At 31.5% G+C, this 13,459-nt stretch overlaps 1 protein-coding gene across 7 annotated transcripts in view; it reads right to left on the bottom strand.

Annotated features, from left to right (window-relative positions):
- SNF4Agamma (SNF4/AMP-activated protein kinase gamma subunit) overlaps window positions 1-13,459 on the bottom strand; it is a 503,643-nt gene that overhangs the window by 362,024 nt on the left and 128,160 nt on the right. Inside the window, exon 1 of one of the 7 annotated variants that reach the window (XM_067046461.1) lies at window positions 11,599-11,679. The exons of the other annotated variants lie outside the window; for them this stretch is intronic. Within the exon in view, the coding sequence (XP_066902562.1) occupies window positions 11,599-11,664 (66 nt within the window). The 5' untranslated portion in view covers window positions 11,665-11,679. Of the gene's footprint in view, window positions 1-11,598; window positions 11,680-13,459 lie in introns of those variants that run through there. 7 annotated transcript variants of the gene reach the window in all.

The raw sequence follows: 13,459 nt of genomic DNA, 5'->3' as shown, positions 1-13,459 counted from the left end.
CTTTTAGGAGATATATTTAAATCACAAAATGCTTACTTATAATAAATAAATAATTTTTGTATTTTTCTATTATTGATTTATTTTATGATATCCACTTCCTTGCTATTTCCGATACCCTAGGGTTTATTCCATACGTTACTAACCTATTCTGATAGAATAGGACGGTAAAAATCAATTCGTCCAAACCGGAACTAAACGCGAGATTGCTATGGTAATGCATCTTCGAAACACTCCCAATACCCTTTGATATTTAGAAACATTGATAATTTAAAAACTAATTCGCTTTTAATTTTTAAACTCGTTTTTGCAATTTATTAACTTTTTACATTAGGTGGAAAAAATAATTAAAAATCACTCAAATTTGACACATTTCTTACTATTTATTTTTTAAAACCAACTTTAAAAATAAAATAATCAATTCATTTATGAATTTTAAAATTTATAATAAAGGGTGATTTTTGTTCTTCAGTGAAACTGAAGGGCCCAAGTAGGTACTTAAGATAAAACCCCCTTTACTCAGCAATTGGTATAGTCTGAAGCCCCATAGAATATTTTTATTCCATCAGAACATCAGACTAAAAAGTTATCCAAAGTATTAAGTTATCAGAATTGATACTAAGCGACCTCAATGGATCCGAGGTATCAGGTTCGATTTAAAGATACTAACTTATAATAAATCTTCACATTATTTAATAATTATTTAGGTAAAATACATCTTCCTAAAAAGATTTATCAATTAAAATCAAAATTTAATCTAACTATTGCGGCGTTTCAGATTTTTTTCACCTCTGAATAAATTATTTTTAGAAGATATATTTCGTCTAAATTATGAAAAAATATTTTATAGATGGAAAATTGAAAACATTTTATTATAGTAGGAAAATTTGGCCAGAATTGATGGGAAATTTGTCGCTCTCTAAACTAAATTGTTTTGCCAATGTCCCTGGCCGTAAATCCACTAATAACGAAAACATGTGGGTAATATAACTTCATGTTTTTAGACTGCCCTAACTATTAAAGGTAAATGAAGACACGCAACCTTGGACAACAATATAGCTCATCGGTCGTTGGGAACACTCGGGCATGAACGACTCAGCACAATACAATGTGCATGCCATGCAACAACTGCCTCTCCCAACACTGCATCTATTGACCAAGAGTAAACATCCAGTTATAAAACGATTTTAAAATACGGGGCTTTATTATGCTGTAAATCATTAGAAAGTAAATACTTCTCATAATGCATCTTCTACAAAGTTATATTCCTTATCATGATTTTATTTCATTCACTAATGTTTTGAATAAAAAGAAATACATAAATGCATTGACATATTATTAATTCAACCAACATAAGGAACTGCCATTTTTATTTTATGAGCTATATCGGTTTTTTTATCATTCTGCAACCAAAACAAAAGGCTCTTCGTAATCTAACTGGGATGTAGGTAGGATATAGATAGTACCTAGGTTTTGTATTACGAAATGCAAATTCCTGCAACAATCATCTATACAGCTTATAAATAAAATTCCACGAAAATATAGATTAAGTTAGAACGTAAATAATTAAATCGCTCTACTTGCTCAAATTTATTTCCTCCTATGAATATCTATATCATTGAAGATGTTATAGTTCCTGCTCCTAACCACATATTTCGTTCAGTCCGTATTTATTTCGAGACTTATATATTTTCTAGATTGCAACGTAGTTATATTTATAATAATAACAATAAAAGCGAACCCGAAGGTTCCATGCCGATACCAGCAATTCTTCTCGACGTAGGTCGGTCTAGTGACGCCCCTCCAAATCCAAATCTATATCAGTCTTGACGTAATCCTCCCATCTATGTTACGGTCTACTAGGACGTCTTCCCATCGATTCAATGTTTATTAACATCTTAGGAATTGTTACTAAGTCCCACAACCGTAGACGCCCATCTTATGCGCCGCAATGCTATAACCTGAATTATAATTACCGGGTGTAGTTCCCTCAATGTTTTTGGACAGAATGCGCGAGCAAAGCAGTATGAAAACAACAACTAATAAAAATAATAATAATAATAAATACATTTTTTTGCTATAATCATTTTCATAGTCTTATGCCGTTTGTAAGTCTTGCTTATTTTTAATTTTTGATATTTATATTTATCTTATTGTTATTTCATTTATTATGAGAGATAGTTGACCGTGGATGATGAATGAGGAGAAGATGGTTGGGGGTGCGGTCAATGAAAAACACAAATAAGTTCGATTAACATAATCAATTAGGCGTTAACCTAATCACATCAGGCGTTTGATCTTCCAGCGAACAGCCCTGAAGAAGGCTAGAAACTCTAGCCGAAACGTTGGCACATTAAAATAAGTTAATCGAACTTATTTGTGTTTTTCATTGACCGTACCCCCAACCATCTTCTCGTTATTTCATTTAATTTACTTTGTTCATTTTTATATAATTTCCATAAGTTTTAAATCGTTTTCAGCCATACTTCAGTTTACATTTATTTTATCTATTATCTTACTTTGTAACATTCTTTAGTTGTTTGTATCTTTTTTGGCCCTGATGAAGCCCTGCAAAGTGGGCTGAAACGTTGGCTCACAATAAATAGTTTCATTTTTATTTGAGTTTTTTTTTTAAGGTGCCGGGCCATCTTCCTTTTATTTTAATACACACGGTGAATCAACGATCTTCCAATAAATATACTTATGAATTCGGAAACCTCTGAAAAAAAAAAATTATACCTGATTATTATGGCCTATGATACTTAAGGTCGTTTAGGATAAACATAGAACCTTCACAGCCTGTCTAATTTTACAGTTTCTAATAGCAACATTATGCTATATGCGAACAGAATTGGATTGAATTAATCGCCATATATAACAGGAAGGACAGTGCTGAGGTAGCGTGGAAGCTGCAACATCAGCTGAATCCCACCCAAGGCCCTTGTAAACGACCATTCATAGAGCTCTAGACCTTGAAGGAAAACATCCCTTTAAGGATATTACCTAATCCAACTATTTGTTTTTCTTTTCTTCTAAGTCTCATGGGGTTTGATGTGAGGGTAGGTAACAGCGATGATTGGTAAAATCCCTTGCACTGTATTTCAAATTCATTTGAAGAGGGACATGAGGAAAATAATACACATGGAATTTGGAAAATTGATTGAGTCTGCCGTAGAATTGTCTCTGCAATCATTGAACTGATGTAGATGGCTGTATCGACGGCATAAACCGCTACAGTAGCCTTGTCATACTTAGCTCAAACAGTTTCAGTCGTATATACTGAGAAAAGTATTGGAGATAGCACAGACCCTTGAGGTACTCCAGGTATGTGAGACCTCTCCGGATACCACTTCGCCAACTCGAACCCCTAATGACCGGTGCTGCAGGAATGATCTCAATAGAGTGTATAGCTGTTCTGGGTATTCATCGTCCTGTAGTGTTTTAAGGTGGATCCACATGTTGGCCGCTCGCCACGGATCGGAGGCTCGTACAAATGCTCGGCAAACAAAGAGCGGACCACATGTCAGTGTTATTCAGAGAGGCAAGCATGGCGGACGTACTAGTAGTTTCAGCCATTGCACTTGGATTGTATTATTTTTAATACAAAAAAAGAAAATGAAAGGAAATTAAATATAAATAAATAAGATTAAATATAAAACTTATTATAAAAAGTACCAACAAACACCTTTAACCTCCTAACAGCTCTCAGTTGCAACTAGACAAAGAACAATGGTGGAGACACTGTACGAGCGCTCTCACGAATCTCTTTGATCTGTGTCCAAAAACCGATTCTCGACGGCTCGGCAACGAGCCTAGGCCAACCAAGCCAAGCCACCCATCCACATGCTCGCGTATGTCTGAGCTCGCCATGGCTCTGCCAACATGTAGAGGCCCCTTTACATAGCAAACTACGGGACGGTGAATCAAACAAACGCTTCTGGGCAGTTTATTGAAACCATCGCTCTTGCCTCGTTCTTCGTCGTCTTCTTGCTGACTTCTGCCAGAAGTTTCGCTAGGTAGTGATCAGAGGCCGACCTGCAAGCTATTCTGCTACAGTAGGATTATCTCTACCTATGAGTAGTAGGTAGGAAGCAATCTAGGAGATTGTAACATGAAAATAATATAACGGAATTCTGACAGAATAGCCTCTCTTTTTACTTTTGTGAAATATCGTCAAAGATATTCGAGCAATGAGGTCAGTCATATAGAATGAATTTGAAGTATATTTATTTAGCTTCCATTTGAGCCCTAAGGGATTCTCTTAACAATGGTATATATAAACAGAAAGATTGAAAAGTGAAAATATTATTCTAGTTTAAAAAAGATAAACTTCATCTGAATAGGTAACTTTTTTGAAGTGAAACTTTTTCAGCGACTCAAGGAAAAGTATATAGTGCTGGTCCGATTGAGTGAGCTCTTGTTATCCCATAGTCATCTATTACAATATAAATTGTTTTCTGATGCAATTGACTTAGAAAATGGCTATTCTAATCTAATTATTATTATGGAACTAATATTTTCTACCTTAAAGAATAAGAGAGAAAAGAAGGTCAATATTAATAAAGTTTTAATACATTGATTATTTCATTTCCAAGTTTCACTTTTGTCGGCAAATCCCAAGATTGCCATGTTTTTTTTTACTTTTATTAGGTATGTACAAGTAATCAAAATTTTAAATCTAAAACTCATACTCAAAATTCCGGTCGATAGATATAATTTAATTCGAGCTGTATTTAATCAGTTAGTTAAATTTATAAAAGTAGAACTATTAATTTTTTTAAATTAGAAATATAGGCAAGAAATGTTGGAAGACTACTGGACTACAAACTGAAGAAAAAAATCTGGTCTCCATGAGGTTGGAGAATTTGGCCTTTCGGATTGCAGTCACTAGTTACCTAAGGATTACAGTTTGCTCTAGAATCGCTAATAAACTTTACATCATCGGCGCTCAATACAACACACCAATGTAATATATTTACTACACATTTAAAAAGAAATACAATTTTTTACAAAAATTCAATTAGATAGGTAATTACTTATGTTATACAATTAATGATTTACCGTTTGAAAAAGAGTTTTCCGCAAAAGAAAGTTCTGTACAAAAAAAAATACGTGTACGCATGTATAAAATAGAGAATTAATAAATAATCAATATAATAGCTATAAGGTAATTAACCACTCAATGTCTTAAAAGATCCATCTAAAACGTATTAACAATTGGACCGAACACAAATATGGCGACAGAAACGTGTGGGATACTTATTTTTATTTAGAGAAGATACTCTATGGCATAGAGTACAACCTAGACTATATACAACTTCTCTCAGTGTATCCTTCGATTACTCTGTTTGACTATTAACTGCTTATCAGTGGCATGGAACTTCTTACGTACAAAAATGAGAGAGGTGGGGTAGGTCAAAACTAGAGATGGCTGTGAATGGCGGAATGTGGATGGAACAGGGTGAATAAGTTCACATAAATTATAACATACTAAAAAATCATTCGACCATATAGAACACAAGCAAGCCGTGAAGAATGAGCAATTAACTGCTTCGACATGCACTACAAGATAACTCTTGATGTCTAAAACATAAAATGTGAGTTAAAATTTTCGATTTTAAGGACTTTTTTTTTTCATTTCCTGCATGAAGCAAAATTCCTAAAATGTCGAGAAACCCCCTTTGTGCCCTAACGGATCTGAACACTTGAGAGAGAAAATAACCACTCATGAATAAAAAAACAGAATAATTTGCTGCTAGATATAACTAGATAATTACGTTAATAACGATAGCATAATAACCGTAGTCGGACAATTACTCTATTAAGTGCAATTAAGACAGGCACGGAGTAGAGGTGCATTTACAAGACAGCACTGTAGATCTAAATATATATCACAAAAGTTTTACTAGATAGTAAATAATTCTAATCCTGATAGTACTTGTCTATGATGACTTGCCTAGCCAAAGCCTTCGAACTATCTAACCTAAATATTTTACCGGTTTATTTTGGGATCCGTGAGAGGCTCAAGAGTCAATGGCCAAAAGCTGAGCGAAATTGAGATCCTCTGAATCAAACAGGGCATACAAATCATCTGAAGAATGTTTATTAATAAAACAAATCCACAAAATCAGATCATCACTCAATTCCGTTCCCTAATTCTGAGTTTGACAAATTAATATAAAAAAATCTGGTTTAAAAAAATAACAACCACATGCCACCCTATTTTACAAGAGAGCTATTTCTTTATTAATCAAAATGAAAATACTTTTTCTTACTGTATATTTCATACATACATATGTAAAAGTAAAATCTTCTTGTTCTCGTTATTTTTTCCTAAAAGATACTTTTATAAGCTTTATTTTAAAAATTGTTTCTCTCCATCGTTCAGCAACCCCAAATGAAGCCTACCAAAGTGGGGCGAAACGTTGGCTCAGAATAAACATTTTATTTACTATATGAATAATTTTGACCACACCCGGACTAATCTAACTTTTATCTGAAAAATTTTGATTTTTCTGTTGCTACAAAACATCGTATAAATGCGATTCTTGGGATTTGAAAAACGATTATCAAGTATCGATTTAGATTATTTAGAAGGAAATACTTCAGGAAAATATAACAGGGCCTGGTACCATGTTCATTAAAAAATTAAGATGTGTAGGTAGAGGATAAAAATTCATAGCATTATTCCTATATATGTTGCATGACTTAAAAATTAAACTATTGTACCAGAATATTTAAGTTAATTTATGAGAAGCTCGGGTGGTGCCAATTAAAATACTCAAATAAGTGACACTTATTTATTTGGGCCGATATTTTGACCTGAATTTGCGGACATTAGGGAAGGAAAAAAACAGGAGACAACCTTAATTCAGAGAAAAAGAAACTATTAACAAACAAACTTGTAAATATAAATAATAATTATTTAAGTAGATAGCAAATGATACAAATAAAAGATAAAATATAATACTGTAAAGGTAAGAATTGTACCAAACAAATGAAAAAAAAACTATTTTTTGACCATTGTAACATGTATATCGCTTCATTTCGCATAATTCATTATGTTAATTTAATTTTTTTCTATTTATATATCTTTAATTATTACTTACATATTTTATTATGTTATTTTCAACTATTCATAATTTATATTTTATTCTGCACCTTTCATTATGTTTATTTCTTTACTTCCATGAGCACTCTCTGATTTTTGATAACTTATCCTATGATTTGTTTTGTATAATTCTTAACGCTACAATATTATATTTTATCTTCTATTAATATCATCTATTTAATTTATTGTTATGTATATTTCTAAGTTTGTTTGTTATTTTATTTATATTTTTTACTAATCTCGTTTTGTTTTTTTCAGCTCTGATAATGGCTTGAAATTCAGTTCGAAACGTAGGTACAAAAAAATAAGTTAATTATTTGTAATTATCTTTACTGACCACACTCACAAGTTAATTTAATTACCCAGACATATAATGCGATATTAAATTTATATTTGTGTTAAGTTAAATAACAAATTTAAATTGAATTTATTTATTACATTTTATTTAAATAGTTAAAAATTGATTTTGATAGTTAGTGATATTATTTAATTAATTACAATACAGAGAGAACACAAACATTCATCTGTTGATTGTTATAAAAAAATAATAATTGAAAACAAATGTGTAGATGGAGTTCAAGCTATCTTAGATTTGTGCCCAACAATCGACACTCTACAGGCCGGCCACAAATGCAGAACAACTTCTATAAGCCAATCCAAATAACCAATCCACTCATGAGTAAATTTACCTTAGTTCGGTTTTGTAGCACTTCAAAGCCTTCTTCAATTTCACGTAAATAGAATTTTTTAAATCTTATTAGAAGTTCCTAAAATTACCACGTTAAAAAATAAAAATACTTCAGATTTGTATAGATAATTAAATTAAAAAATAGTATTAGACTTTATATAGTTAACAAAGCACAATAACATTCATTAATAAAAAAAAAAAATATTTCAATGTTTTCAATGTTAACATTCAAATAAAACGTGGAAGTGGCATTCCATCATTTACCCTGCTATTCATTATTTGCTTTATCATTATGATATAATGTTAACAGATGGAAATCTGAGACAATGACTCTTATAACAGAAACATGAGACAGGAATATATGACTCATTATTTGGTGGAAGATCATAAAATGCGTCATTCTTGAATTACTAATGAGGTCTATAATTATGACAAATATTTCGAATCAATTTCTCTATTGTATAAACTATTATATTACAAATATTGTATAAAAAAGTTTTTAGTGATCAACTTGTAATATAGAGAATGCTGTACTACATCCACCTGATTATCATTAATCATCACAACACCTTCAGGAGTGCTATCCGCTAACTGAACTTGAAGAAACCTGTGCATAACTGATGGGTTGTGTAATGGCACAAGATTTGTAGTGAGAAATATTCAGAAGAATATACTGCAGTGTGAGACTTTATCAGGAGACAAGAAAGGTGAAATTTTATGCATTCCAATGAATAAACTGGACACTCGAAAGGACTGAAATTTACGCAAATTCCCTATAATTGGCATATCCATTTGATTGGCATTTCCTCTAACTACAAATAAATCAAGGCAGAGTTTTGAAAAATTCGGTTTATGTGTAACATCTAGGGAAACAATATTTACACATGGACAATTATATGGGCTCTTTCAAGGTGCAGGAGCAAAGATGGAATAAGAGTTGTATAATTTAGAGGAAAAAGTGATTACGAACATTTTTTTAGAAGATGCACTAAATTCAAGTACAAAATTAAAATTCTGGGATAATGACTTGTAATTTATTTATTTTTTCTCTTAAGGCTCCTCTTACTTGGTCACAAAGAAAATCATACATAAAGACCTTAATGTTCTATAAGTAATCGATCTCGTCAGAACCAGATATCATTCCTTCCATTATAAACTCCCTAACCACCCAAACTCAGTATTTCTTCTTCCATTCCTGGCAATCCTCTGAGGCGCCTGAAAAGAAGATGGCCACGAGACCTACTGATGTGAAAATGTTATTATAGTGCAACCAATAGGTATTTTCTCTATACGCTTAGATCTCACTCTATTATAACTGAGGTCAAATTTATTGAATGTATTATAATGTACAGTTGTAAATTTTAATAAAGGTATTAAATAAAAAAAATATTTAAAAAATACTGCTTAAACTATATTGAAAAAAATAATACAATCTGAACTAAACAATATATGCAAATTACAATTAAACAATTTGAGCTATGAGTAGTAAAATTAAATTTCTATAATTTGTATTTAAAATGAGTGTTGGTTGTCTTATAGGGTTACTGCAAAGAGGTCGGGTGACCTCCCAAGTTTTATAAAACTAATTAAATATAAGGCTAGTTCCAGAACAACTTTCGAATATTGAGCTTGCTTCGAGTACCTCAACTCATTCACTCATTATAGGGATAAATATATTTTGACCACTGGGCCCGTCCCTGGTATCTGAATATGAAAACATTTACCTATTGCCACTACAATGGTGTACTGAGTTGCCTTATTTAGTTTCTTATATCGAGCAATGTTCAAACAGTTCTACATCCATAATGAATGCAAATAACCAGCCGTTTGTAAAAAAATTATCCTTAGAGTAAATATTATTTGTGTTCTCAGCACTTCCATTTTCGAAGCTTTTTAGTACCCGTAGACTACAATTATCGGTTATCTGGCATATACCGGGTACTAATTTCTTTTTTTTGTTAATTAAAATAATTTATAATAAAAAGTAAAAAAAACACTAATAAATGGACATTAGTGTTAATTAAGCAACAGTAGCTTCTCTACCGCTCCTTACCGCAGCAGGTACAGACCTTAATCACGCTAGACCTGATAGTTCTACTATACTGCCATGATAGTAAATGTTATCGCGACAATGACTGTCACACAGTTTTTACTATAGCAGACGCTGTCATGAAAGTCAATATTTTCACAACAGTTAACTCGACCTAGTGCGACAGTACTGCCATCATGGAAATTATCCTCTTGTTTACACCACGGTAAACAAGGTGAAAATAAACCACCTGTAAATTATATATTTATATTAAGCTTTTATTAATCATTGCTTGATATTATATTACACAGCGAATTAAAATTTAAACCTTGAACAGTTAGAAAAGAAAAAGGAAACACAATATAACGTACAATAAAAATATCAGAACTAAAAAGAGGCTTGAATTGATGCTGGACGAGTTGAATATTTGGACAATGGCGATTTTAAAAAGCAATATGAATTCTGTGGCGCTTTGACGTTCAAAGTAAAAATATCTAGATCGAAAAATAATTGCTGTTGCCAAGGTAAAATCAAACTACCACCTCTAGGGCCCTGTTTCATAATAAAATACAAACTAATACTATTAGTCTTTTATATTTATCTTAATTCAATTACACAAACTTGTAAAATAGTAACTTGTGCTTTAGTATTTTTTTAATTCCTGTATTAATTCACTAATAGTCATCCCTATTATGAAAAAAATAAGTATTAATATCATTATCACACTAGTTTCTACACTTGTACTATCAACTAATACTATTAGCATTCATTATGAAACAGGAGTCTGATCAAATCTTATATATAAAAGAAGTCTCTCTATTACATAAAAAAGGTATTTTATTAGTGATCATCGTGTAATATTTTATTTTATATAAAAGGTAGAACAATAAAAATAGGTGCTAAAAAAATTGAATTTAATAGATGAAGAAAGCAATTTGGGAAAAAATAAGAAGATTATTTGCATCAAATCATCGCGACTTTATCCATAGATACACTGTCATACCCACCCTTCATAATGATATATACCCATGTGTCGATATGTTTATAAATCGATTACTAGCCTCAGTAGATTACAGTCATACATTTTGAGCAACAAGTAATACAATTAAAAGAGCAATTGTATAATTTGTAAGATGAGGGTTGGCCCGCCGTTGACGGAGGGGAGCACTCCCCTGGCTAAACTAAGATTGATTAAAAGAGGATTTTTTTTTTAACTGTTCAATAATGTTTATCCAGTAATCTTTTTAATTAAAAAATCTTCTATAACAGACATCCGTTAATTTGAAAAAATAAAAATTATACAGCAAACTCAATAGTTACATTATTGAAAACAATTAATAATTGTAACTCTGTTGGTACAGGTTATGTTCGGCGAGCATGGGGTTAAGAAGCCTTGCGCTATAATAATATAAAATATTTAACTGCAAGGTAATTTAATCACTTATAAAAAATAACACGACATAATAGAACTCTAAATTAATACAGAAAAAAATAATAGAATGATTTAAAAATAGTTTTTAACCGTTTAAAAGAAAAAATAATGTTTGAAAACAAGCTGATGCCTTACTTTACTATGCGAAGAAAAATCATCAAAACACCTTTACACAACTACTCATAACAATGGAAACTTCAGTTGACTGGTTTTAAAATTTTCATTAGCATTTGTTAAGAGCCTGATGAGATAACTGAATATACTGAGAAGAGCACACATATTGGTACAAAAACTGAAAGTGAAAATTAAAAACAGAATTAGGTTTGCTCCGAAATACTTACAGTTATTCTGAACCTCTCGGCAGGAAACATGTGGTGCACAACCGGTGCGAATACTGTTTGCAACATAACTGATAACACGAGGTGTACACAGAGCAGACGCTGTGTGCTCATTACTTCTCTTGTCTCATTCCCTTATCTTTGCGTGCAAATAGAATCCGATTAGTGAAATTAGAATTTTCTTAAAGATAGAAGATAGTACATTAAAAAAAAAATATGAAGAGTTTTTCAAAGGAATTATTTATGTAATAGTTACGAAGTTGTTTGTTAATCATGAATCATAGGTATACTTTATTCAAAATATACGTTATGTACATTACATATAAATCAAAGATTTGCTTAAGATACAAATAATCTTATTCCTACGTTGAAGAAATGTTCAAATGTAAACATCCTCATCTAATCTAAAAACTAGAAAAGGAAAACAAATTCTTATCAGTTTATATTTAAATCAATAGTTCCCGGTAACGGAGATGAAAGTTTCAAATTTATTAGAATCTTTAGATATATATAAAGAACATTCTCGAAGGAAGGTAAAATTAGATGTATGACCCTTTCCCCATTCTTCAAGATAAAGAAATATTTTGTGTCTGACTTAATCATGGACGGTTTTTTTTTTTTATTAATAATTTGTATTTTTAATGAAAAAAAAAAATTGAAAAGTCAATTCGTCACTCCCGTCCGTATCTAGGCCAGATATTTCTAACACTCACGCTCTGAATGAGGTTTTCCAAGAATGAATCAAGAGTTTGTGCATCTATTGCAGTTCTTTATGCATATCCCCAAGAGATTCGACCAACAAATACGTCCAAACATGTTTCTTGTGTTACTTCATCCACGATGTTTCTTGTAGTATCTAATTATTTTCCGCAGATCTCGACTACAGAAACATCAGCCGGTGGTTTCTTCTTGTAGCTCTTACGGCATCAGCGTGAAATCAAATCTCAATTGCAATCGTGCAGGTAACAGGTTTATTAGAAAAAGTTTGGAATTTTTTTTTCAATAACTTATTTTTTTTTAGCTTTCAAGAGTGCACGCGCAGGTGGGTTACTTTATTCAGCTAAATTATTATTAAAATTTAAAAAGTGACAAAAATTAGGGTTTAAAAGAAAAAACTGTTCATGACTATAATGATTACTGTTTAAACTTATGTCCTTGAACTTCGGGGCTCCACTAAACCATCAAATTCCTCTCGTATCCAATCTTTAAAGTACAAAATCCATCGTAAAATCTTTAATGCCCCTTACTTTGTCACAAATAAAATTATACCTAAAGACATTTATGTTCCATATGTAACCGAGCAAGCTCTTACCAAATATCAGTCATTCCATTCCACAATCCTTAAAAACCTAAATCCACTGCTTCTTCTATTCTTAAAGAAGGCCGTCTTCTGGAATACCCTTTCATGTAGAAATATTATTGAAGTGCAACGTATGAGCAGTTTCTTTACAAATCTTTCCTATTATTATAACGCTTATAACACTTTTTTATTTTTAATTAATTTGTAAATAAAGATGTAAATTTAGTGAAATAAAGAGAACAAAAAGTATAAGAAGCATTTTTTTTTTATTTTTGATTAACAAAATCATGAATTACTTCTTAAAAGTCTGATTCTTTAAATTACATTATTATTTATCAACATCAGTGATATACTGCTTAACATTTCTTGAAGCAAATTTATTTCTTGGTTCATCCTTGATTCGTTTTATTCAACCAACAATAGGTACTAGGGGGCCCATCCTGTTGATTCGTAGCTATACCCCATATACTCGTAGCTTCAACCCATAAAGGGTCAGGGGTTCAATACTTTGTAAGAAAATATTGTTTTTTGAGCGGCGGTTATACAAGGAGATTTTTGTTCAAG

This window comes from Halyomorpha halys, unplaced genomic scaffold, assembly GCF_000696795.3.
Source record: "Halyomorpha halys isolate HHAL.00 unplaced genomic scaffold, Hhal_1.1 Scaffold533.1, whole genome shotgun sequence".
NCBI classification, from domain to species: Eukaryota; Metazoa; Arthropoda; class Insecta; order Hemiptera; family Pentatomidae; genus Halyomorpha; species Halyomorpha halys.
Note: the sequence above shows the minus strand (reverse complement) of the source record. Positions and strands in the feature narration are given on the sequence as shown.